At 34.3% G+C, this 27,596-nt stretch overlaps 1 protein-coding gene across 1 annotated transcript in view; it reads right to left on the bottom strand.

The window, feature by feature from the left end:
- CFAP47 (cilia and flagella associated protein 47) overlaps positions 1-27,596 on the bottom strand; it is a 374,253-nt gene that overhangs the window by 285,417 nt on the left and 61,240 nt on the right. Inside the window, exons 23-30 of the mRNA XM_080377676.1 lie at positions 25,653-25,753; positions 24,272-24,431; positions 17,062-17,254; positions 15,367-15,576; positions 7,576-7,676; positions 5,426-5,554; positions 3,427-3,658; positions 2,360-2,569 (exon numbers count right to left, since the gene is read on the bottom strand). Coding sequence (XP_080233802.1) covers positions 2,360-2,569; positions 3,427-3,658; positions 5,426-5,554; positions 7,576-7,676; positions 15,367-15,576; positions 17,062-17,254; positions 24,272-24,431; positions 25,653-25,753 — 1,336 coding nt within the window. The remainder of the gene's footprint in view (positions 1-2,359; positions 2,570-3,426; positions 3,659-5,425; positions 5,555-7,575; positions 7,677-15,366; positions 15,577-17,061; positions 17,255-24,271; positions 24,432-25,652; positions 25,754-27,596) is intronic.

The raw sequence follows: 27,596 nt of genomic DNA, 5'->3' as shown, positions 1-27,596 counted from the left end.
AACTACCATAGAAGCACCTAAGTATTTCTTTCCAACTGCTGCTATGCTTAGCAAAAGGGGCTGGGATCCACTTACTCTAGAACTCATAATTAAAGTAGGCAACCAACATCATGTATGTTAGTTTGAAGATGTCTAGATTCTCTGGAAAATCTCCATGGAAAGACTGGACAGAAAAGCCATGAGGCTCCACCAGGAGAAACTTTTGACCCTATCTAGGAGTGCTGCAACAGTATCCCATGAAAACTCTAAGGAAACTTCTGTGAATTAATATTTTAATGGAAACTCCTGAACAGACTTTGTTTGGGGTAACTTCAAGCATAAGGTATGCAAAAGGACAGAAGCCTGACTGCCTCCTTGCCAGAAGCTGCCAGAATATAAACAAAATCAGGTATATTTCAGAAGACCTTTCTGGTAATTACAGCCTTAATGTAGGTAGCTAATGATGTTCTTTTGTTTCTTCACCTATATCCTGAAGAAAAACTTCTACTTGTGTTGCTCATTTTCAGTGTTATGAATAAATGTTTTCATTTGCAGTTTACAGTAAACAAACCTGAGATAAGTAAGGTATAGAGACATCCTCTCTCTCTCTCCCAGGTGCAATAACTCAGTAAACTGGTTCATATTAAAAAGCATACTCCCAGCTTCACAGCATACACACTACTATATCCCAAATCAAAGAGTGCTCAGAATTTACCCTGTCTGCCCAAGCCAACTGACACAGATTGAAGCAAAGGTTTCCCAGAGCTGGCAATGACCAACAAGGGTTTCTGGTATACTCAGAGATATTGGGTGGCATGCTCAAACTTGGAGGATGATTGATGGTAGGTATTACTGTCACCCAATGAGAAATGATGTTGTTTTAGTTCCTTTATACAGACCTCATCCATCAAATAATGTGTTACAGAAAAGATATTAATTTGAAGCTAGACAGAAGAAATACCAGTCCTAAAAGACCAAAATTAGAGTTTGTATTAATATGAGTTAGGGCTATAAAATCCCATACTGAAGGGTGAAAGGGTCTGAAAGGCACATCAGCTCCACCCTTGAAAAGTAGTTAGACACTTGGATATCTCTTGATAGGAACTGAGCAGAATCAATGGAGCTGTCTAGACAAGGATTAATGAAATTTAACTGTTAACAAGGGTAACAGGGTTCAAAAGAGGAAGCATGTCTTGAAGTTACTCTTGACTGCTCTCCTAGGAGTTGCACAGTATATTAGCTTAACATTAGACCTAAAGACAGTGGCAAGAAATTATTTTCCTTGGATTGGATCCAAAGATTTTTTTTTAAATCTCTGACCTCAGAAAACCATCAATATACTGATTAGATAAATAAGAAAATCTCTTGAATCTACTTTAGGCAATCATTCATCATCATTTCATCATAACAGTGCTCAGTTTTGGGCTCCTCACTACAAGACAGACATTGAGGTGCTAGCGTGCATCCAAAGAGCAATGAAACTGGTGAAGTGTCTGGAGAGCTAGTTTTACAAGGAGTGGCTGAGGAAGTGGGGTGGTTTAGTGTGAAGAGGAGGATCAAAAGAGACCTTATTGTTCTCTACAACTACCTGAAAGGAGGTTTTAGTGTGGTGGATATCGGCCTCTTCTCCCAGATAACAAATGAGAGGATAAGAGGAAGCAGCCTCAAGTTGCACCAGGGGAGGTTTAGACTGGGTATTAAGAAAAATTTCTTCACTGAAAGGGTTATCTATCAAGCATCGGAACAGGCTGCCCAGGGAAGTGGTTGAGTCACACAGTCCCTGGAGGTATTTAAAAGACATGTAGATGTGGTGCTTAGGGACATGGCTTTTTAGTGGACTTGGCAGTGTTAGGTTTACAGTTGGACTTGATAATCCAGTCTCAATGACAAGATAAGGTTATCAATGAAAGAAGCTAACAGCTAAATCTGTTCAACAGCAGAAGCAGTACTTCCATTTCTTGGCATATTATTAATATGAAAGATTAACAGATTACAAAGTAAGTCTACAAAATTTTTGCTAAAGCCAGTAATTACAGGACAAAGAGCATCAGTGGAACAGTAAAATCATTAATGACAAACCTGATCTGACAATCTACTGAGTCTGCCTAAGGAATGAGGTTGGGAGTCATCTTTTTTCATAAGGAAGCAGAGTTCCTGTGTAATTCCTGTGTTGGATGTAACGCTACCAAAGGACACCCAAACTAGTGTAAATTGTAGATGATAACCTTGATAAGAATTATTTAAAGTTTACAATATGTAAATCTTACATTACAAAAGATACAGTATATTGTATACAGTTGGAATTTTGTTTGAACTATGCTAATTTAAAGAGTGGAAAGAAAAGATACATGCATGCATATTTTACCCTGTATGTACTTACTTAAGGAAAGAAAGCAATGTAGAATGTTGCCAGTGGAGCTTTAACATTCGTTCAACTGGATCAAGAGGCAATGACTGGCTTGATGTAATGCCCGGTAACAACTGTCCACTCAGATGGAATAACATGTCATAAAGAGTCTTGGTACCCTTGCCAAGGCTTTGTTTAAAAACCTTTTCACGCGAAGAGGTCATCTCGGCTTTACACACAGCACTAAGGCAGAAAAAGCTTCTATTATAATTTTAAACACACAAAGTGAGCTAACATTATATATATATATATATATATATATATATATATATATCATGGTGATAAATTTAATAAACCACGAAGTAAAAGCAGCAACAAGAAGGTTGAAAAGTATAGCACTTCTTCCTTTTTACAGAACTTTTGTAATAACATAAGAATTTTGAATTGCATGGAATATTTAATAAGTATACGTGAAATATTTCATAAATAAATTTGTGCTTGTCACTGCTTTCTGCCAAAAATAACTTTGATTTCTATCATGTTTACAAGATGTCTATGTGTTTGTGTCCCAGGAGTCTGGCTTCTTCATTATTTAGTAGCAAGCTAGATAAGATCAGCTCAGGGATGCCACTAAGACTGATATATTTCCAGAGTGTTAGCAAGACTGTTGATTATGAAATTGGCTTTCCTATCTGTTTCTTGATCTTTAGAGTATGTGGAGGAAAAACAAACAAACAAAAAGATACATTGTTAGAACACCTATTTATGCCACCAAAGAAGGGACAATTGCAAGAACTCTGTTCATTCTGGGAGGAGAATTAATTTCAGTTAACATGGTGACATACAGTGGTTTGAACAGCATATTTAACATATGCTGCATTAGGATATACCAGAATATCAGTTGGAAATGTATTTTTTAAAAATGAAAAATAATACCTGAATGACATTTATCATAAACAGCACATGGATGTTACAACTTTAACATAGAACTGTGTATTAGTACATATTTATATTCCTCAAATCATATCCAAAACACTTTAGTAGATATGTTAATATTTTATTAGGTAGACATAAGTTAGCTCTAAGCAGAGATGAATTACCGTCTTAGTGAATGTGGTATTGAAACAGGATTTTGTCCCTTAGACCAACCAAAGAGAGTGAACCAATTCTCAATAGCAGTTAGGGCTTTCTGAAAGAAGATGTACTCCTTTTTATCCTCATCGGGAAAAAATGATAATTCAAATTTATTTTCTCTCCCATCACTTTGACTGTTAGCTTCACTCTCTTCACTTATCTTTTCATCACTCTCACTTTCAAAAGTAGTATCCGACTCTGAATAATAAACACCAAAAAAAACCAGAATGATTTCTTATTTCCCTAATTTTGTCTAGCACAAAACCAATTATCTTTTACCTGTTGTTTTTTTTACATACAGTTGTTTTCAGAAAAACTGTCAGACAGCAAAACTGTCAGACAGCAAATGATCAACTTTTTTTATGAGTAATAAGTTGAATGAGTACACATCTTAGGAATAGAACAAATTATATTCTTGGAATCTAATTTCACTTAAAGAAATAATTATTATCCAGAAAAAAATATTCTCAGAAAAAATAAACTCAGGCATGGCTACAAAACCACAGACAGCAATCTCAAAGAAACAGTCTTACATACACCTCCAGTACGCATAGCTTTACCAGCTAGTCAATGCTAGCTCCCCACCCCAATCACAAAGTGTGGCACAGTGACTGACTGTTGTTCAAACAGTTTATCAGGTATTGTATGGGTATAACCAAGCCTTCAGCCCAATCTATAATCCACTGGACTTTTCTCTCCTCTTTTAGGCTTTCTCTCTCCTAAATTCTGACCTGGTCAAAGTTGAGATTACATATTTTAACAACTACTAGTTGTTAACATCATCAACAATAATATTATTGCATAAAAGATAACTAAGAAAACAAGCAATAATTATCTTCATAGCACAAAACAAATTATTCCATCCTTGAAGGTGTATTTTAATACCACTGTTACAGTTTTAATGTTTCATTAATTGGAGCAAAAATAAAATTTAATTTATTAAAAATAATACCTTAGTGAATTTGAAAAAATCTTGTTAGGATTTAAGAAGAAAAAACAATGCCATCTGGAGAAAAGAGACTTGTCCTTATAAGATCATCATGCAGTCAGATCTGAGTTTGTGCAGTTTTGCTGGCTGACAAGATAACTTTTCCAGTCTTGTCACTGCCACCATTGCCAGAGGTGCTTTTTCAGATCCAAAACCATATAACATCATGCCATTAAAAATGAATCATGTAAAAATGAATCATTGTACTTAATCTGTTTAACTACCTGTGTTTGTCTTGGCAACACCTTTAGACAATGATCACACAAACGTTAAGTGGATCTGCAAGAGTGGATTCCTAACAGTGATGAAACAGCAGCAGTAACTTCTGCTGTTCTAACATCCTAGTTAGATAAACCAGCCCCTGAAAGAAGTGTCAACAGCCTCAGCTCCTAGTCACCTGACAACCTTACAGAACATCTATTACTCTTAGTTCATATGGAATAGCACCTTAACTGAGCCCCACTGACAATGGTTGTTTTTATAGTGTACTTCATAAATGTAATAAAAATGTTGAAGCCTAACCTGAGCATACAACTAGACCTTTGCAGAATATAGCATATTTACAGAGTGTCTATGGTAGATTAGTTCATGACTATAGAAATAATGACCATCCTGGCAACTAATCTTAGTTTTGTTCAGTAGTTGTTTTTCTACTGGCTCCTCCACAGACATGTTATTGCAAATGAGACTTTGACATTTTTTGGTTGGGTTTCTTTTTTTGTTTGTTTTTAAATAGTTTGCCTGATTTCTCTTCCATTCAGTCTGGTAAAACAAAGGAGAGGTTTTTTTCTGTTTCTGTACTCTAAGCCAGGTTTTCCACAGTGTTACAGGAGAAAACAGCCTCCTCAATATTCATTGACTATATGTGCACAAGCATTTCAGGCAAAGCTTACAAATGTGAAAAATATCTTTAAAGCAGTAAGCTGAAAAGCAGTTTTAAGAGCTCAATGTATTTCAAAAAAACAGCTAGAATATACCTGATTGAGAATCTTCATAGGTTGAGTCAGAGGTTGCACCAAAGGAACTTGAGGAAATACTATAGGAAAGTGATTGTGGAGTATAACATGGATGCAGAACAACTTCTCCACTACTGCTGTCTTTACTATCTACAAAATAAGATTACAAGCTGCAGCTGAGAAAACATATTTTATTATCTGTGCTCTAACAGTTTATAAACAGATATCTGCTTCTATATTTTTCTTTTTCGTGCTTCAGTTAATCAAGTACAGTTTCCATTTGACTCATGATGAAAATCACACTTTGGTCATTAGATCAGAGACAAAAAACCATTACCTGCATGTTTTTTTCCATTAATGTTTGAATTATTATTCCATTTCTATGTTTTACAGGGTGTGTCTTCACACTTGCTGAAAATCAACTATCAGAACAGTGCTAATTTAAGAATTCTAACTCAGAAACAAAATATTTTTAAGGAATTTTTGATCACAGCTCTGAAACGAGTCTCAGCATACCATTATCAAGCTCTTTCAGACTCAACAACAAATATTTTACAAATCAAAATAAAAAAGTATGTTTTATCAATCCATCAGTTCTGTCAGAACATATGTTCTGACATTCTCATGTTGGCCTATGATAGGGTTGGAGGACCCTCTGCTAGCTATCTCTAATGTCAGTCTCCAGAACAAGTGTAGAAGAGAAACTCTGTGTAGTTTCTAGAGAAGTAAACACACCAGAAACCAGTAAGAGAAGGAAAAACTCTGTACGATTATCTTCAATTTTCGATTGCTGGCACTGTGATGCATATGGTTTGGAGAAAATAACACAAGACCACGGTGTCAGATATGTGGAAGCAAAGTCCTCCTGAATTGCTTTCAGAGCCACTGTATTGTATAGATATGGTTTGGTCACATTAAAAAGCAATCCACACCAAAACGGTCTTTAATAAAACCACATAAAATAGACTCAATTTAGCAGTAATTGCCAGAAATACTTTTCCTCGTTTCCTATCTTCATTTGTATATATACCTATCTTTTATATGGAAAAAAAAAAAAAAATCACTACCTGTCTTCTTGCTAATCCCTTTTTCAATTTCAGAAGTACCAAGTGTCTTTTCTCTTAGATAGCCTGAGTAACACAACTATTTTAAGTTAATGCAGTCTTAAAATTTGCCATATTCAAAGCTAAATCTATTTCAGACCTAGGGAATGCCTTGCTTATCTGAAAAACTTGTCTATTTCATCAAAATATATCATAACAATATATAACATATATTACATATGTGATATATTAGATAATATTTATGCATATGTTATGCAATATATTATATAATTATTACATATATATAAGAAATCAGAACAACTATAAAATATAATAATCTACCCTATATTTGAACCTGCTTTGAGCAGGAGGTTGGACTAGATGACCCCCAGAGATCCTTTCTCACCTGAATTCTACAATGTTCCTAATCTCTTCCCATAAACTCAGCTACACATAAAGAGATTACAGATCACTGAAGCAGGCAGAAAGGGGGTGAGGCAGGAGGCAGGCAGAGTTTGAGGCTGTGGTGGGGGACACAGGTGGAGATATAGACTCAGAGAGGCAGGCAAAGAGACACTGCATATTTCTAGTCTCTGGTCACAGGCTTTTATTAGGCCTTAAAGTACAGCTATGCTTTCCAACCTTCAAGGACAGTCATTAAAAAACCCTGAAAACTATTCCTTACAAGCAAATAATGATCAGATTTTATCATACCATCGTGTGACTTTCTTCTCTTTTGCTTTCTTCAAAGCATAGCCAACTGTTGTCCTAGGAATTACTGATGATCACTTTTTATCAATGTAATTAAAAAATATGTTAATTTAATCTCTATTGTTTGGGATGTTTTCTCTGCTCATATTTTAAAAATTTCATAAAACATTCTGTAAGATTCAAGTTCATACAATATTTTTCAATAAACCTAATTACCAAATCACTTATATTATTTTCCTCACTTTCAACAACAAAACAGAAGCTATTAAACTGTTTCAAAAATTGAATTGCAAAATCCCCTTGTAATTAATAAGGAAAAATACTACATTGATGGTAACATCCCTGTTATCACACTGAAAACATTGATAATAACTACTGGACATGATATAATTTTAAGAGGTAGTGTTGACTGCTTACTGGTTCTCAAGATAATTTGTTGATTAGAGTGGTGAAATGCCAAATACGGGTATAAAGTAAGAAGGCAATTCTCTGCTGTTGCAGCAACTTGAATTGAGAACCTGTTCAAAACAAAATACAAAAGTGAAAATTTTATATTTAGCCATGATGAAGATATTTCAGCACAAGAAAAAAAAGATGGAATGAATGTGTCAGGCAACTTCTGTTCATTTCTATTCTGGTTCAGTATGAGATTACACAGATGGGACCACACATGCTGAAATGGTGAAGTTTAGTACAGTATTTCCACTTCATAGTTTTACTATGACCACGGATGTATCATTAATCTGGAAGTTCAAGAGTTAGCAGAGATTTCACAAAATAAATGAACTCTGTCTCTCTGAAAAGAAAAAACAACTAAAATTACAGCCGACATTTATGAGTGTCCTAAAGGAGACTGCTAACTTGGTAAATATATCCTATAACTTCTGACAGGGGAAGTTTTCTTGAAAAGCAACTTCTATTTTGATTTAACATTTATAGGACTTTACAGAAATCACAAAATAAATATTTACAAACAAATACATTCAATTTAAAAGCAATGAGATCTTGACTGTAATTGCTAGAATGTAATAGAAATTGGCGTACATGCTCCAGTGTTCACTAGAGTGTCTGTACTGTCTGCAGCAGCCACATTAATGTGTAGCAATCCACCTTTTAACACTTTTTCTTTACTACACCTCAATCTCTCGGGGTGCAGTCAACAAGCAACTTATTGCCATCAATGTATCCCTGTTAGCCTTCTATATGTATGCTCTTACTGCAACTGACATGTAATTCAAATGAGCTTAGTCCTATGTTATTACACAGTTGTTTTTTTTACTCTACATTAACTTATTAACCAACATTAAAACTAATTAACTCTTTTGACTAAGGTGTCAAAAATACCAAAAAAATTTCAAGAGATGACACTCCATTCATAAGAAAGCATGGCAGAAAAAAACAAAGGTGCTAGGAGCTAAACATTTATCATACATATTTCAGGCCCTGAGATATAGGGCACCAGACAGAAAAGCATGCATATTTCCATACAAATATGGCAAATAGCTGACAAACACGTGCATTCTGCACTGCTTAAAATCATCTTGTATCACTGACCTTTATTTACCACACCATTCATGAAGTGAGGTTACAAAGCTAGTTTTGTGCAACGTATTTATTCTGTATTTGCAGCAGAGCTTAACTAAATAATATAAAAGTCTGTGTTATTCTATTAGAATGAAAGGCACCTGTATTGCTAGCAAATGTGAAGTTATTAAATGTATTAAATTGAGTGTATTCCATTTTATAATACTTAATAAAGCAAGTAAAAATTTATTTACATGAACATGATTGCCTCTGATATTTTCACTGTTTATTCTCTAATGCATATTTCCAAAGACTACAGCAGAAAGGCCATTAAAGATATTGTTTACCATAATTTGAAACCTGCTGATCACCAGAAACTAAAACAACTGTGATGACAAAAAAATATTATCCAACACTATATAGATCAATTCATTCCCTTCTCTTAAATTAACTCTGATAATTTTTTTTTTTATTTTAATGTTTGTGGAAAGACAAAAAACTGAGCCAAAATATGTTTATCTTTTTTTTTGCTTTATAGTGTTTCAGACATTTTCTAAGTAGAAACAAATAATTTGTTTTGTGTCAGTACACCCCAAATGCTCTAGAAATACAGGCATAATTCAGTAACCCTTCTTCAACACTATTCATTAACAGATACACAATATCACTACCAATTTCTAAAAAGAAACAATCCAAAGTCATTAGGATCTAACTGACCAATTTCTGCAGCAACATTGCTTAGGTAAACTTAAATATTTAAGGGAAGCTTGCAGTGCTACTTTAGGAAACAAAAAAAAAAAAAAAATCAAACTGCTTGCAGAAATTTTTAGTGCCAAAATGAGACTTGATATGAGAGTGAGGCATTTGGCAGGTCTTTAAGAACAAGGAATAACCTAGATGCAGTGAATAAGAAGTTGTTATTTAAAAGTAAATAAAGACCTGCCCTCCTCCCTCCCCAAAAAAATCCTTGAACAGATCCAGAGATGAAAGAACTGGGAGAGCAAAAGATGACCCATGCAAGCTCTGCCATGTCTATTCATAAATGAGTTCCCAAAGCCTCTTATCCTTTGTAGTAGAAGCTCAAGCTTCCACAGCAATTGAAATACAATAATGAACAGTAACAGACACATGGTTTCACACGATATAGATGACTTACAGGTGGGAAAGCAGCCACTCTTTTCTAGTAGCAGCAATGATGTCAGATCTTAATTTCTGAGTAACAGACCCTTCAGCTGGCAGGGACCATCAAAATGGTAGAAAGTCACAAGCACAGAAAAGGACAGGATTGAATAATGGGTTTGGACGATCCTGATTTTCAAAAGCACCTCCAACTATTGCAAGTAAAATGCCATTATATTATTAGGTCAGATGAATGTAGCAAAGAAGCATGCAAACACCAAGAACTCCAGTGTTTTCTACAGCTCCCCGATTTCTCCAAATTTAAATTATATTGAAAGAAATTGACTGCTCTTATTCTCTAAGGCAGGGGTCCTCAAACTACGGCCCGCGGGCCGGATATGCCCCCCCAGGGTCCTCAATCCATCCCCTGGTATTTACAGAACGCCCCGCTCCACGCCCCCCCCCCGCCGGGGGTTGTGGGGGAAACCAAGCAGCCACAGATGACTGCCTGCCACTGCATCCACGCGCCGGCCCCCTGGTTAAAAAGTGAGGACCCCTGCTCTAAGGCATGCCAGCAGAATACATGCATTTGACATTTGCCAGCAGTTACTCTTAAAGAGCTGCATGGTTTAGGCATGTTTCCCAACAGCAAAAGGGAACGTACTGTTTCCCTCCATGATACACTGAGATCTCACGGATTATCAAAACAACTGGAACTGGTTCATAGCTGGGTACTTTTTAGTGATTGTATCTCAGTGGCATCATGTTGTTATTACAGGCTAAGATCCCCAGCAACCTCTCTTCCTGAAGTTCCAACCACAAACGAGAACATCAGAAATTGCATTAATTTCCCCAGCTTCCCAGTCGGAGAGAGAAAGAAAATGGAGAACTGTAGAACATGGGAGGCAAGGACCTCATCACGTTTGTGTCATCAGTGATCACAGCAATTTATCTACCCACCACACGTGTGGAGGTTTGGGGATATTTTGCTCCCCAGAGCACCATTTTCTTTGATTGTGTAGCACAACATGTAGCTGTTTTTCTACTACTAATTTTTTAGAAAGAATAAGGTGAAAGTAATTTCAATCAGGATGGCAGAAAACCTTCTTTCCTGTTGAAGGAAGAAATTTCTTTCAAGTCGAAGGATATAAGTACCATAGCTAAATATTTCTTCCTATTTATTAATTCTTGGATTTTATGTTATCTTTTACTTCTGTTTTCCTATCAGCCCTATCCAAAGAAATTTAATTTATTCTGCTTTGGAGTCAAAGGAATGAAAAGGAAGGATAGATTAAAAATAACATTAGAAATTAACTGAAAATTCTCAATTAAGGCAGTCATTAAATAAATATTAATGCACTTTCTTATAATCCATTTAATGGAATCTGTGTACACAGTAATTTACTTGCATAAACGGCAATCATATATCTCTTCAGTTTTCTTTTACAGCTACATATAGCATAGTTCTGCTATAAAACATGATTGCCGGATGTCTTTCAAATGCATTCTGTAAAGTAGCCAAATTCATCTATCCTCTACCCAATGATCACTCTGATTCTGGGTCACGGAAAAAAAAAAAAAAAAACAAACATTATTATTTTGATGGACTTAATATGGACTATGCAAATTAATCCTACTGAAGTCTGACCTGAATTTAGAAATCCAAAACCCGCAGAGCCTAAGTAAAAAAATAGAAAACAAGAATATTTGTGTCATCACTACTCATGCTTTGAAACATGCCTAGAATTAGTTTTACTTTGAAGTGAAAGCTCTTTTTCTAATTAGTTAAATACAGACATGGTATTTTACCAACATAAGAAAATAACTTTTTAACTCACTTATTTTAATTCCATCCTAAACACAGAATATGAGTTGAAGTTCAAAACTTTAGTTCAAATAATTTTAAAATACATATTATTACTCTGAAAATGAAAATATAAAGAAAGCACACCTGACAAATTAATACATCTTCAGCAACTGATAATGTGAGATTTCATGGCCTATTAAACAAACCAAGAATCTATTCAAGGCCAGTTAGCCTTCATAGGTGGTGTAAAAAGTTATATTATTAAAGATCTAGAAGGCCCTGAATTCTTATCTTCCTAAAAGACTCAAATTAACAAAGCAGTTTAAATTCATTAGACAGACAGTTTAAAACTAACTGCTCGGATGCTTAGGTAATTAGTTGCATCAGTTTTGAAGTCTGAACGCATTGCCTAAGTCTCCCATGGCAGGGGACGCAGGTGCTGGGAAAAATGAGGGTAGACAAGCAGAGAACAGGAAATTGCAGCTACAGATTACTATAGAGTGGAGTATCAAAGCACATAGTAATATTAACAGTAGTAATGAAACCCAAGTCTGGATAAATTGTCATAGACTTTATTAGAGTAACAACATGCTCAGGATTAAGATTCAGGCACACACTTAGACTTTTCCAATTGAAGGAAAGAATTCTTTCTGGTTATGATAAAAATAATTTCTTCCAAAAGCCAATATGAATGATATTACTACACTGAATAATTGCATGCACAGAATACCTTTGTTCTGGGTGATATGCTCCTTCATCTAGTTGTGTTCAGGTTCTATATCGTATGCTCCTACAGCCCACACACCCATGCAACTGCCTGACACAAAATCATGTGTGCATTGGCAGAGCAATGTTATTAGTTCTGTCCTTTAAAAAAATGCCTATCTACTATGTTTTAAAATACAGCAGCAATTTTAAGATTATTTGACATTCCTGGGCATGATTTTTTTAATCTTCATGTGCAGGGATGCCTTTTAAGTTTAATTTGATTACTTTTATTTGCTGTCTTTTTTTCAAAAATATATTGAGCTTGCCTTTAAATTGAGAATGGTATCCTTTCTTTACTTTTACTGGCAAATATTGAAAAAAGTTTATTACACAGCAGAAAGGATTATTTCTCTGTAAGAAGGTTTGAGAAGCTGCTAGTACATCATATCAAACCAGTTATTAAAACTAAATATTGTGCCTGCTCAGCAGCTATATTTCAGACCTCATCATAAGCTTAAATTACCCTTTCCTCATAATTACTGCAAGCTTTAGCACACATTTACGAATCATATTCCACACAATTATTAAATCTTAGGATTAAATAAAATGAGTAGGAATAGCTTTTTGGCTGACAATCTATACAGAAAAACATAAAATACCAATCCAATGTGAGCAGTAATAACTAAAAGGTCCATAATCCTTGCATCAAAATAATATAAAATTTAGGTTTATGCTTAGGAAAAAGGCCATTCTATGCTGTACAGTGGAGATATTCAACACTCAAAACAGTTGCTTTACTGAAAATAGTAACTGCAGGAATTAATTAATCTCAGCAGTACCTATATTTCCCCCTCAAGCATACACCCATTCATCCCATCAAGGCAAGAGATGAACAAAAAGGACAAATGCTGAAAATGGTTATTTTTGCACGGAACATTTAGTAACAGATTTGATTTACTAGGGGCAGAGGAGACCTTCTGCATTTCTTTTCACCAATAAAGTTACTAAAAAAAAAGTCTACTACTTTAAAATCAAAACAAGGTATATGAATTTCAGATTTGCATGTCTTCATCACTAAACAGTGTTTTAAAGATATTAATTTTGGTATGAACACTGCATATAAATTGCTGTCAAATTCTCAGTGTTCTGTCCTAAAGGAATTCCTGTCTAACAAGAATTAGACTACATAAATTCCTAAGTAGTTTTCAGATGCTTATATTCCCAAATAATTTCAGTACTTTTGAAAACTTCAAATGCTTTCTGATGTAGTGATCTGAGCCTGCATTTGAGGAAGTATATAAATAAAAAGTATATAAATAAACTACAATGTAAAGCACATCTGTCCCTTATCCCTTCTCTCTGGTACCGCCTGCTTCTGCTGATGCTGCTGTCCAGAAAGTCCCCCTAAGGCAGAGCAGAACACACTGAAGAGTCCAGCATGGAGGGAGGAAGAAGACACCAACAGTTTTTATTACTTCGCTATCCAATCCTGCATCTCATATATCATGTATAAGAAAAGACAGTATCCTGTACAGTTTCCATACAGGAAGTATGGTCTAAAGCTGAAACTTATCCCTAGCATACTTTTATTAATTAGTAGCATTACACACAAAAAAACCCCAACAACAACAACAACCAAAAAAAACCACAACACCAAACACACATATGTGTATATATATATGTATTTTAGAATCTGTAAACAATAAATTGCACTGATATAGATGAGCAACATCCATCCACGCAGTATTGTATCACCTGGCTTTTTAAACGACCCCTTTTTATCTTATTCCCCAAAGAACACCTTCACTGAGATCAGAAGTCAGCCCCCTTTTTATTCAGGAACCAACTGTTTCCCTATAGAGCACCTCAAAGATACTGCTCTGCTCCTCCTAAATTAAAAAAAAAAAAAAAATAAAGGCATTAATATATTAATCATATTTTCCCAATTCCTGTCTCAGAACTTTGCAGGAATACAGCTTGCTTTCTCAGTAGCCAAAAAACCCAATCCAAAACCAACACAAAAAAACAAAGTAAACAAACAAAACCACACACACACAAAAGAAAAGAAAACCAAACCAAACCACATCCCACAAGACTGGGACATGTATTTTGCTGCTTCCTAGCAAAATTAAATTCTGACTTGCGGTGTAATTCCCCCTTGAGAAGTCCCCCTACCTTTACTCTGAAGCTCAGAGACTCAAGGAATGAATAAACCACATGTAGTTTATTAGTGTGATTTATTATTTATACAATTCTCAGTTTTTTTTTAAAAAAGGCAAAAAACAAGTACTCTTTCACAGTTCTAAGTTGTACAGATACTCTTTAAAATAACCAGAATTTCTTACTTAGAGACAGTATCTGTAAGTTACTTCAAAATGTCTCTTCTTGAATTCTTGGGTAACAGAGGAACACTTGAAGCTTTTGAGAGGACGGAAAATGGAGCAATCCTTTGTAAGATAACTCCACTGCAACTGTGTAAAGATTTGCAAATAGGTGGGAAGAACCAATAGCTCTTCCGGATGCCAGAATAGGGACTCTAAACCAGTCACAAACATTTTGTTGTCTTAAAAAAAATGAAACACAGGAGAAAGGCTCAACAGAACAGAATTTCATGGAGTTTGGCTCAACCCAAAATCAGACCACCTTGATAGCCAGCATGGAATGGACTGTAAAACGTTAATAGGGTATTTTCAAAAAGCTAAGTATTTTGTAATAGAAAACTTTGGGATTTGCTGAATGACAACCATGCCTTTCCAACACAATCAGAGAAGACTGAAGTAGACTTAAGAATTACTAGTAGATGTGAATGAGATACAAGACCTTAAGAAAGCCACTTAGATAAATCTTACCTTAGAGACCAAAGATAAATTTTGTGGGTTTGAACTGTAATTCAAGTTGAAAAAAATAAATACATTTCTATGCTTCATTTTCAATTTTTTCAGCACGATTCTTATATGCCTTCACCCAACCATTACGAGTTCTGTGTCTTATATACAGCTTTGTCAGTTTGGACCCTGCCCCCCCAAACAAATTTGAATTGCACACATTACCTGTTTTCTTCTTCATCGATGAAGAACATATCCCCTAAAAACGACACTGGTCTAGATGATCTGAAGCTGATATGACAAATTAGTTCCTTATTTGTGCCATCTGATGAAAGAACAATATCTTGCCCTTCTGGGAACTGTACAGAAAAAGGGTAAATCCTGTCACCATCATCAAGTTCAAGCTCTGGAAGTTCAACTTGAATTTGTGATTGCCTGTGTTAAAAATAAAAATGGTGTTTGTGCTCGTAGGATGACAGTAAAGTTAATTCACAGATTCACAAATTTACAAAACTGCTTTTCACAGTTAAATACAAAATAACAACCTCAGTTTTAAAGCATAAATCAAGTGAAAGTAAAGTATTAAAATTCCTTTAGCATTTAGATACTAGTTTGTTTTCTGTACATGTATCTGAACATTTTATACTGACCCAGAATAGTTCAACATCCAAATGAAAAACAATCTCTATTAACAGTGCTACTAAGGGCGTAAACATTATTTCCTTACTTTAGGTTTCCAAAAATTAAAGCTTTCATTAATTTTGATTAAACTACATTATCATTCAACAAGTTAAAGCAAGTTTTAAAACAGAAATATTAAGGGGAAATTCATGAAGATACAGAAGATGCTTTCCCCATTTATATAATTTTAGGTGCCAGTTCTGAAAGAATGGCAGTCAGACCAGGCCCACATAGAACCCTTTCAGTTCCAACCACTGATTTACTGACAACAGGCAAATCACTTGATAAATTACTACAACTCAAATGAGATAAGACAATAATAATTTGAAGGCAATTTCATTAATTTACAGCAAATTAGTTGTTCTGATATTGAAATGATATGTACATAAGCATAAAAATCTAATATTATGCTCTTTTCTAATTACAAACTGAAAACTTGTACCTCAGGGACCAGAAAAGTATATTTCACAGATATATAAACAAGAGTGCTTGGAAAGATTAAAATATTAATATTTAAACCAAACTGGAATAAGTGTGGTACTGGGTTATGATACATAACATGAAGATTACAAACAGGCTCTCTTATAAATTCAAATAACAGGATAAAGTGGGTGATCTACATAAAAATGAAAAATATATGAATTATTTTTTATTTTAAATGCCAGAATCAAAACATTTCTGTTGTCCTCTTCGGTACTAAAATTTTGCTTAGGAATTAAAAAGCATTATTAAAAAAAAAAAAAAAAAAAAAAAAAAAAGGAAAAAAACCCAAAACCAAAACCCACAAAGCCCACCAACTGTCCAAACAGCAGCTAGAATTCAAAACAGTCTTTTATAACCTGTGAAGCAGAGAAAATAAAAGAGAAAGTCTTATATTTATTTTTGCATTTTCATCAGATAAAGTCTATGATCTTAGTATCTGAATAAAGTTAACAAAAAATCCTGGTAGGACTCTCCTTAATTTCTGTGCTATTTAAAGTAATTTAAAAAGCATTGGACAGAATGAATGTATCAGAAGATGGTCACTTCATGAAGCAGGAATGTTTGAGGACAGAACATATGCTTGTTGAATGTATAGCAATATTAATTATATTAATTTTCTCTTAAATATGAAATCCTTTGATAAGCAGAAAATGAATACTAAACTTCACAAACAAAAATTAATTCACTTTTTAATGAAAAGAACTAAACCAATAATTATTCAGGGTTCCTGTGATGAATTTATTTTGAGTTTTTTACCTTAGATAATTTTGTGGAATTATATTGATGGCTGTTTCAGTTTTCACATCCAGAGGAACTGGCATCAGCATTAAAAATGGGGGATCAAAATTTATTTTTGGTGACTTCATAGTGCCAGACAATGTTATTTTGTAATGCGATGGATTATCATTTAGACACACTGACATTACAGATGTGTATGTCCCAGGACAAGCTGTTAAAAAAAGTTTAAAAAAAAACAAAACAAAACAAACACTGAATTATATTGTCATAAATATGTGTAATAGAGTTATAGTAAGAGGGTTTGGCTTGTATTAAATTTTAAGAAGTCATCAGTATTGCTTTCTTACTCAAAATGCAGATTAACATACAGTAAATGTATCAGAAGAACTTTATTGAGAGGGCTTAGAACACTTGCCTGTAACAAACCAGAAATCCATTTTTTCTAATTTTTCAGAAACTTTTTGAAGTCTGAATTCTTCATTTATTGTATTAATATTCCTTTATATATCACATCAATGTAATACTTATCAGAATGTTAAGAATTGCAGTCATATTGTAAATTACACTGATTAACACAGAGAAAGGAGAACGCTAATTTTATAAAGGAATAAATATCAGAACCACTTACTGCCAAGACAAGAAAAACTTGGTGCCTTTTAAGATGGCAATCAGTATATTTTAAGAGATGACTCTAAAACCAACACTGTTGCCAAGCCAGGCTCACCCAAGCCAGCAGGACAGGTTCTACCCTCCACAGAAAGCATCTCCCATTTCTTTCTGCCCCTTCTCATTCAACCTTGCTAACTGCTGCAAGTCAGTTTTCTCTAGGATGGAAAAGCACATTTTCTTTCACTGACACAGGGAGCAAGGTGCTTCTTTCCACAACTGTTAGACTATCAGAATGGTTTTCCAAACCATGCAGTGCCATTTACCAATTTTTCAGCCACTCTGACCTGCTAAAGAGCTAGCAAAATAAGCCATTTTGAGGGCAAACTAATAAACACCTCTTGTATGTAAAAACAAATCTGCATGATGGGTTGTAACATAAATCAAAAAGTTTAATCTTTTCATTTTCAAGAAAAACACCTTTCCCTTTGATTCCCTTCCGTCACCAGATTAGTAATATGGAAACGTCCTTACCTAATATTGAAGAGATAGGAAAACAAATAATTTTGTATTTCATGTGTCTGTATGAGCACATATGTGTCACTATAAACAAAATGCATGTGGCAAGTTCAGATAATTATTTTCACAGCCTGAGAAAGAGCTGCTATTGCTTACATATACAAAGAAGAAAACCTAGTGTCTTACAAATATTTTGTTTCATTCTCTCCTCAGAAGAGCCAATTTCTTTATGGAGATGATAATAGAGGAGCTTCACAGAAGCCTGTTAGCGCATCAAAATCTGGCCTGCGGATCCTTTCATTTCAGACCAGAAAACATGAAACTAGCAAAGTGAAAACCAGAGGAAATAGGAACTTGCTGCAGTGACTGCAACATCTGGCTAATTGCCTGTTAAATGGAAATCGACTTTGGGAGACAATGCTGCTGAGAAGGCTAAGAAGCTTATACTTCTAGGTTTTGATACAGCAAGAACACATCTCTTGCTGGCACTTCGCCCTTTTATGAGGGAAAGGTGAGAGAGCATCAGAAAAGGTCATGGAAACATATGAAGAGCCAAACATTATTTTTGGCATGCTTGTAAGAAAAATGTTCTATACAGGTTACTCCCATATAAGAGCTAGAAAGTCTACTGTCCTACAGCTGTGCTCTAACTAAACTATACTTCTGGTATCCTATCTTGATACATATGTATGACATATGGTAAAGGAAAGTGAAAGGCCATAACCAATAAATGCCATAGGGATGGAACGCCATGAAGGAAGAAAATCAGACTAGCGTATGTCAGGACCAAAGAACATATAATTTTGACTAATTCACATTTTAAAATATTTGTATTAACCATAGTTAAACCTTCAAGTTAGGAAAGAATAGTGTTAAGCTTTCCTCATACAAACTTTTCATTGATACTGAATATAACAGTTCTAAGAAATTCATTAACTACATGATCACATCCATTTGCCATTGAATCCCTGACTCACTCACAATGCAGAACAGTGTTTATACTGCATTGCTGATCATTCTCTGTGTGGCTCCACATATTTACTAACATTGAAATTCTGCATAATATGTAAGCAAATAATTTATTGCCTATGTCAGAAACACCAGGATGTTGTGATACTGTCCTCATTTTAAACAGACACAAAGACATAAAAGGTGAATGAATTCATTAAGTTTTGGTTATTAGTCTGTAATGCCTAGGATCAACATTTTCAGGATATTTCATGTTGGATAAATTACTTTGAAATTAATGAGAATCATGTCCTGAACTAATAGTTGAAGTAATGAATTTATTCTATTCATCACACCTTTTACGACTACTGTCAGAGCCTGTGCTGCTGTTACCATCCTGATATACCACCATTAATTTCTATAGGGGCAAACAACAAGTGGTCCAGCAGATGTGAAAATTTTCCTTAGGGAGATTTGATGGTATTTACAAGTGTGCCAATCTAAATTTGCCAAGGGCTAACAAAATCTGTAGAATTATATGAGAAATTTCCTCTTTGTCATTTCTAGATATATTTATTAGGAAAATAAGCTTTCATTGCCTTACCTTAGAAAAAAACCCCTCAATAAGGGAACACAACTTCCCAAAGTACATATGTGCATATCTTCATTAGCTACTTCATTTTCAGGCTAATATGCATTAGAAATCCCATCCAGTTCAGAGTGTCTAACTCCCTAGCATGCTATCTCGGGTCTATACTTTATGCAGATTCCTTGTTAATAAAAACATATACAGATTACATTTCTGCTGAAAGTCAGTTATATATATATATGCAAGTTCTCCCAACACTGCTCACATGCTTCTGGAGAAGTATTTCAAGTCCCCACAACTTCCACTCTACCTGTGTCAGTTTTAAGTTAAACTAGAAGCAAAAGATAGTTTAAATGGCCACCTCTTTAAGGATGTCCATATTCCTTGTTTCTCTATAGCAGCACAAATTATTTTTTTTTATCTCCCCTGCACCACCCCAACCCCCCTCCCCCCACGCCAATCTTAACTGTATGATTGCATGGGGTTTGATCTTTTGAGAGCACGTGGGAAGAAAGTAAAATCACCATCTGCTCTTCTCACCCTCTTAAGTTTGTATTAGATTTTTATTCAGTTACTACACTTGTCTCCCAAATAAACTTTTTTATTTTAGTTGCTCTGGACTTCCTGGTAATTCATGCCTTACTGTATATACACATCTTAGGCATAAATGGGTGCCAGTGAAGAATCTGCATACACTGAAATACAGACTTCAAAGCAGAAAAGTCAGATGTAGCTAAAACTTAAAGGTAAGCCTTACAAAAAATGAAGAAAAAAAAATCAGAAGTAAACTAATAATTTCTCCACAGAAACTGTTAAAGGGCACAGTTATTAAATACCTTGCTGTTGCAAAAGAAAAAACCTAGAGATGGAGGTCATGATGGTCACCTGTGCCCATAAGATAATCATCACATCTTCCAGGGGCACTGAACTCATAACTCACAGGTCTGTTTGCAAGGATTTTTCTACATGGGATCCCAGAGCACATATTTATTGTAACTTACTATGTTGCAGATAAGTATTTTCATATCACAATAAGATATAGTGAAAATGTTCATATTTTTTAATGTATTATACTATAGTACTGCAGAAGAGGTTTATATTAATATAACCTCAGTTCTCGAGAATCTCTATAAAATTTAGTATACTTTTTTTAACAGGTAGCATCATACTGCCATGCATTATATAAACTCTTGCATTCCTATAGCATTTTGCACTCTCATTGTTATAAATGTTGCAGCATATTTAAGCAAACATGCATATACACAGTTCTTTTTAAGGTTTGTTCACTCCCACATACTGCAAATTTGCAGTACAATCCTATGAAGGGGGTTAGCACACCATATTCATTAACTAGGTCTCCTGTGTGGGTTTTGATGTATCTAATATTCTCTTACAAGAAAGAATAAATATATTCAGTGAAGATATAGCACAAGTATGCTTTAAATCACAGGAAAATACTTAGAAGAACGAATTAAGGGCAATTGATTTTTAAAGTTACTTATGACTTTCTGTAAGTAAATATGTGGGAACACAGAAAAAATACAAATAACTTCGAATGGCAACTATTTGTCAGTCACATTTATGTATATACACATCTGTATTTACAATTTATTCAGTAATTCAAAATACTTTTTTTATTCACATGCTGCTGTCTGCTTCACAGTCTTTACAACGTGCAAGCAATTTTAATACAGTCTCGTGATGCAGACACTTAAATAGAACAACCATCATATGGATGAACATTTCATCTGTTCATTGTCACATGATCACTCTCCTTTTTGCTGCACAAAATAGTATTAGAAAATGTTTTTTTTAAAAAAATTTCCTCTGTTTAAAGTGCCAGATTTGAACTTAGAAGAAGGAGAAAATGAGACCCTGTGCTTGTCCGGGCACTACAAATATACAGATATCTGGAAATACAGGTTTATCCTTTTTATCTTCCAATTCTAGTATTTCCCTGAGCAATTTACTTTTCCAAGCTATATACATTAACCTAATCAATGCAAAATGTATCTATTTTATCTCCTATTAGAATAATTTGTTTCTCAAATTCAAAGCAGACAAAATGTTTGTATGTGTTCTTCTCAGATGATTATTTTAGTACGATCCACAATTACTCTAATCACAGGCACACTCTGCAAAAATACCTATTAGAATACCTTCTCAAAGTTGCAACACATATTTTGTAGGCTTTATTATCTGAAACACTGCTGAAAAAAATATGATACTCTATTGAAACAAAGTAGAAATTTATGAAAGGAGAAAAAATGTTTAAAAGAAATAGAGTTATAGTAAACTACATGTGTATTTTTTAATTGCATCTCAAGGAACAACAGAAGGTTATGAATGTTTTTTTTTTACTTTCCAGAGTTCTGTATTTCCATTCGTCCTTCCTCTACATTCTTACTCCAAAGACTCGGGGTCATAATATGTTTCTGTTCCTCGACATCTTTAATCTATTTTATCTCTGAATTGTATCTCAGCAGTTTCTCAAAATTCAGAAGTTTACCCACAGCCTTTCTTCTGTCTAAACACGCTCTCCAGGTGTGCTTTGAGCAGACCCTTACATCCTTCATAAGTAAACTGAGATTCCAAGTCCATATTTCTAAAACTTTGTAAAACTGAAACTCTGAAAAGAGTTAACTTCAGATTTCTTTCCTACAATATATCTCTGTGTTCTGTCCAATCTTCATGTCACCCTGCTCCCACTGTTTAACAACTTCTGATTTTTGTATTCTAACATTTTCTCACACCCTGGGACAATATTTTCAATCTATTCACCTAGTATCCTTCAATTTTTATTTCATATTTCTCCCAAAACAAATTCTTTAACAAAATTTTTTTATCCCTGTTTACTTCATTTTGATAACCTATATGTTATCACTAAAAACTGATCTAGGACCTGCACAGATGAGATTAAAATGAGATCACATCATCTGGTTCTAAACCCAGGGTTACATGAAGTACAAAATAGAACCTACCCAGTAAAAAAAAATATTTATTGAACACAATTTTATGCCTGTTTCATCAACGTGTGCTTCAGAGCCAACAACCAGGGGTTTTGCAATTTATTTTGGAGGAATGTTGAGGAGAAGAAAAAGCGATGCATCAAAGCCAGAAACGTGCTCTAAATATTTTTGCTCAGCCTTCCAATAGTAAATGGCATGTAACTTTCTTCTAGCAGTTTAATTTGTAATAATTCAGTAGAGTAATTTAAATATGTATTTCTAAAAGGATGACTCATGGACAGCTCAGAAGTATAAAACCTACAACTACAGATACTGATTGAGTCAGAAACATTCCAGGTATTATATGAACAAAGAAATACTACTTCAGAAAAGTTAGAATTTGCTAATTAAAACAAAAATTAAAAGTATGTAAAGCAATCTTCTAAATAATTCTGCAAAAATAATTATATATTAATTACGTTTCCATTTCAGGAAGCAAAATCACACGTTGATGAGATTTTTCTTCAAACATAAGTTGAAGACAAAAGCTCCTGACAAGGCATAAAGCATAATGGAAAAATGTTTTGAAGTACAGCAAGCAACACCAAGCAACATGTGCAATTAAATATTGCTCTTGCATATTCACAACATGTTTGCACAGCAACACTTAATACAGTCTTCTCAATTTATCATACAGAATCATGGCAAGACTCATATCTATTTTTTTATTTATATCAAATTTTTCCTAGTGCTTAATTGAGGTTATAGATTTCAATCCTATCATAAAGAATAGGAGCATCGTATTTCTTTAGGACAGGGATGCTCACTTGCTGACTTAGGATCAGATCCAGCTGACAAAACAACTTTTCTTCCCCTTGAGAATGCTGGGGCTCCAAAAGTAAGCCACTTAAAACTTTTACAATGACTGAGTTCAGTAGGCATTGGCTGTGCGTGCTAGCAGGCTTTATCCACTCAAATGCTGTGTTACATTATTCTCTACCCTAAACACCCGACTGGGAATAAAGTAGAATCCTAATACTTACATTCTGCTATTCCTTTTCTGGTGTATGTGGTTGATTACTGTCTTTCTGCATGCTCCCAAGTTTTCCTAGAAATCGATTTTATTTTTTTTTTTACTTAGGGTCTGGTTGCCTGAGCAGACTGCTTAGAAAATACCATAGCTAAGTGACTTCGTATCTCATTGAGGCACAAAATTTCCATTCTTATCTAAATTATGCCTGTTTAGAAAAAAAGTTCACACACAGTCCAAGTACTTTTAGAAAGTCTTTGTATCTAAGTGAGTCAACCTAAATGCACATGAAGGAGCAAAACTGAAAACGATTCAGCTATTCCACATTTTGATGCTTTATATGTGCAAACCAGACTTTTCAAATAATGCTATCAAGTCATTCCATTCTTTGTGTTAGGTCTGCAGCTGTCTAATTTTCTCAGTACCACAACAAGCCTTTCTTTTGGCATTTTAGTTTGTTATTTAGTCACATTAACTGGATTCAAAACAAGTGCTAGTTATGATTCATCATAAAAAGTCATTTAAACAAATCTGTGAAAATGGTATATTGTCCAAACCATCTGTAGAAGAATTCAGAAAATTACTTACGTGGGCAGAAGAATACAGCAATACTGATTTTTTGTCCTGGATCAAGAAATCCAGTCCACAGACTAAATTTAAAAATGCTATCTTCTGTATTTTTGCCTGTATCATCGCAGTTCAATTTCCACATCAATTGTTGCCTTGAGATATTCTTCAGGTCAAGCTTCTGTAAATATTTGCAGAGAAAGAAGGACATGATGAAAGAGGAAAAGCAGCAAACACCATGATACTTTTCATACTGCTCTATCCTAAGTCTTTTTACAATTGGATCAGAGTGAAAGCAAGAAAGCACTAGAAAGCAATGAAGAACCAGTTTATTATATATGTAAGGTGAAATGAGTACACCTATCAGCATAGGCTAGTTGCTTTCCAGCCACTCACCAATTCTCAAAGAGCAATAGTTTCTTTACAGAATGGAAAAACCTGATTTATGCGAAGTAAATACATCAAAGCCTCACAGTGGGAGTACTTCACCAATCCGAAATGAGGAGTTTTTCCTGATATAAATGAAGCACAGCAAGCACTAAACACATGGGTCATGATATCTAGACTTACAGGTGGATATGTTAAAAAAAGGAAAAAGTTCAGAATAGGTTTTAAAAACCCACTTTTCAATTCAGTAAGAGAGTGGAAATTAAAAAAAGTCCATCCCTTTATCTCAGAGTTACACTTTGAGCTCCTAACACATCCATAGCTGGGGAAATGCCTTGATTTTCTTATCCTTTTTTTCTGAAAATAGTTGAAAAGGAGTCAAGTGTTTCCATCATTGCCAAAAATAACTTTTTATAACTTCCAAAGAAAGCCTTTGGGAATTAGAAACAATAAATTATGTTATGGCATGTTTTGCATTCATACAGCCAAATTCTCTATGTTCCAAAACAGAATGGCTGTGGCCAAATATCCTATTTCATGCCTCTTTCCCATTAAGCCCTAAATCATAACCAGGAATTTTTTGGGGAGAGTGCCAGTTGGCACAGCTCAGTACCATACAATATACTGGGACAGCAATTTTAACGGTATGGACCATCATAGCACATCCATTGCATTCCTGTACTGCCACTGCCTACTTTACTAGTATAGGCAGAGACAGAAGATATTTGGAAGCTATCTTCTTATACAGTTCATAGTCAGTTTCTCATGGTGCCCACACCTCCTCACATATCAAAGTCAGGACAAGCTCAGTTGAGTTTTGGAAAAATTTCTAGTGATCAGAAGACAAACGAAATCAAAAAATGAACAAAATGACAGTGAAAACCTTTTAAATATTTAAATCATATATTTGAAACAGGACTGAATTTTGAGTTGCCAATGTGTATTCTTTTCACAGTCATTTATGAGTAATTAAACGCTATAGCCTAGAATAACTGTAATACTTGTGATTATGTACCTGAGAATTCAGACTTTCTTCAGCAATATTGAACTGTATTCCACTTGAATGTTGTACAAATTTAAGTTCCATTGAGGAGAACTCCAATGGTGACTTAAGTACTGTTGCAAAAAACAAATTAATATGTTAATACGCCATTATTTTGACAATTATTTCCTCAAAGTCCCTTCATAAAATCATTATTTCTGAACATTTAGCAGAAATGTTTCTCCCTTTGTTTTAAAGCTGTTTTCTTTCTGTTGTTCCATACTATACACATAATTACTGTAATTTAACTTTCTGCCTTAACAGACCCTTTATTCATATTAAAATTATTTAAATTTTGTATCTACCAGACTTATAGAATCTGCTTCATATAAAGATGCTATAAATGGAAAGCCACATGATCTTCTTATTGCAGATGAATGCATTTATTTTTGTGATGGTAATCATCACAGAAGACATAAGATTTTATAAAAAACAGCATTTCTCTTAATTTCATATAGCTGGAACAAAGACACTTTCACAAATTATGAAGTTTAAAGTGAGGATTTAGAAAAACAAATATTTCCCACAGTGTCATTTTGCTTCTTGATTAAACACTGGAAATTAATCTAGCAAGCATACAGTATCTTTTTATTAAAATCTGCAAGTTCGTTTCACAATCAGTGAGGAAGTGTGTTGATCAATTATCTTCTTCTCCTAAAAAGCCCAAAGGATTTCCCAATCATACGGCACATTATGTAAACAACAATACTATCCATATTTCTCTTAAGCACAGGCATATAAACTCTACAAACTAATATTGTTTCAAAGTAGGAACCTAATCTTCTGGAACATTTCCAACAATATGCAACTATGTCACTCACTAAGTCCTCACCTTCATGGAAACCACCTGTACAAGGAAAACACAGCACAACTGAAAGACTAGGAAAGAATGGAAATTACCCCATGAAAAAAAAACTGTGAGAATGATCATTTAGGAAAAAAAAAAATGTCAGCTCAAATGAAGTAATTATATTGATAATATGTCCTCCTCTTTTGTGTCTAGCTGAGGTAGGGCTTGTGTCTTTTCCAGATGAGTTTTGTTTTGCTTGGGTTTTTTTTCTCTTTCAGTGCTTTCTTACATACCAATAGCAGTCTCCAAGGGAAAAGTCTTACAAATATTTAAAGTAAGAGATCTCCTTTCCTTCTCAGGTGCTGAAGCAGTCCACAAACATTGTTTTTAAAATAATCAAAAAAATATCCATGATGGATTGAAAATATATTGACTACACTGAAGTTAAAAGACTGGATGACTGCTCTGAGATTATTGTGATTCTTTTCTCAAGCTGAACAATCTCAAGTACAAACATTGGATACAAGACATTGATTTAAGCGCCAAAATGCACCGCCCTGTGCACTCTGAACCCCAGTCAACCACAAAAACTGTCACAGGGGAAAAAAAAATTACGAGTGGAAAACAAACATACCATAAAGCACACAGTAGTGAGAATTACGCATAACTGAAAAATCAAAACTTAGAATTTGCAAGATGCATCTTACCCACCTTTAATTTTCAGTGATAATCTGAAATTATGAATCAGTAACAGACATATTTTTCAAGATATCAGAATATAATATAATTATCAAGTTCTTTTTCAACAGTAAAAATAGTTTGGCTAGTTGCCTGCATCTATATGATTATGTGAAACACTGAGTGGTCAAAACATTTATTTAGACTTCTCTCTCTCCTTCCAGTCCATCAAAATTCCTAATAAGAATGTAAATCCATTACTCAAATTTAAATAGAAGCCACACTTTATTTTTTCAACTATTTTTTTAGAGTTGAAAGTATTACATATTCACTTTTAACACTATGATTACTTTTTCTTGGCCTATAATGGTACTTTGAAGAATTTCTATGTGGCAGAAGTACAAATTTGTGATAAAATTTAGATAAGATTGTCATTTATTAGTGAGACT

Source organism: Falco punctatus (assembly GCF_963210335.1).
Source record: "Falco punctatus genome assembly, chromosome: 2".
NCBI lineage: Eukaryota > Metazoa > Chordata > Aves > Falconiformes > Falconidae > Falco > Falco punctatus.
This window is presented reverse-complemented; position numbering and strand designations above follow the sequence as displayed.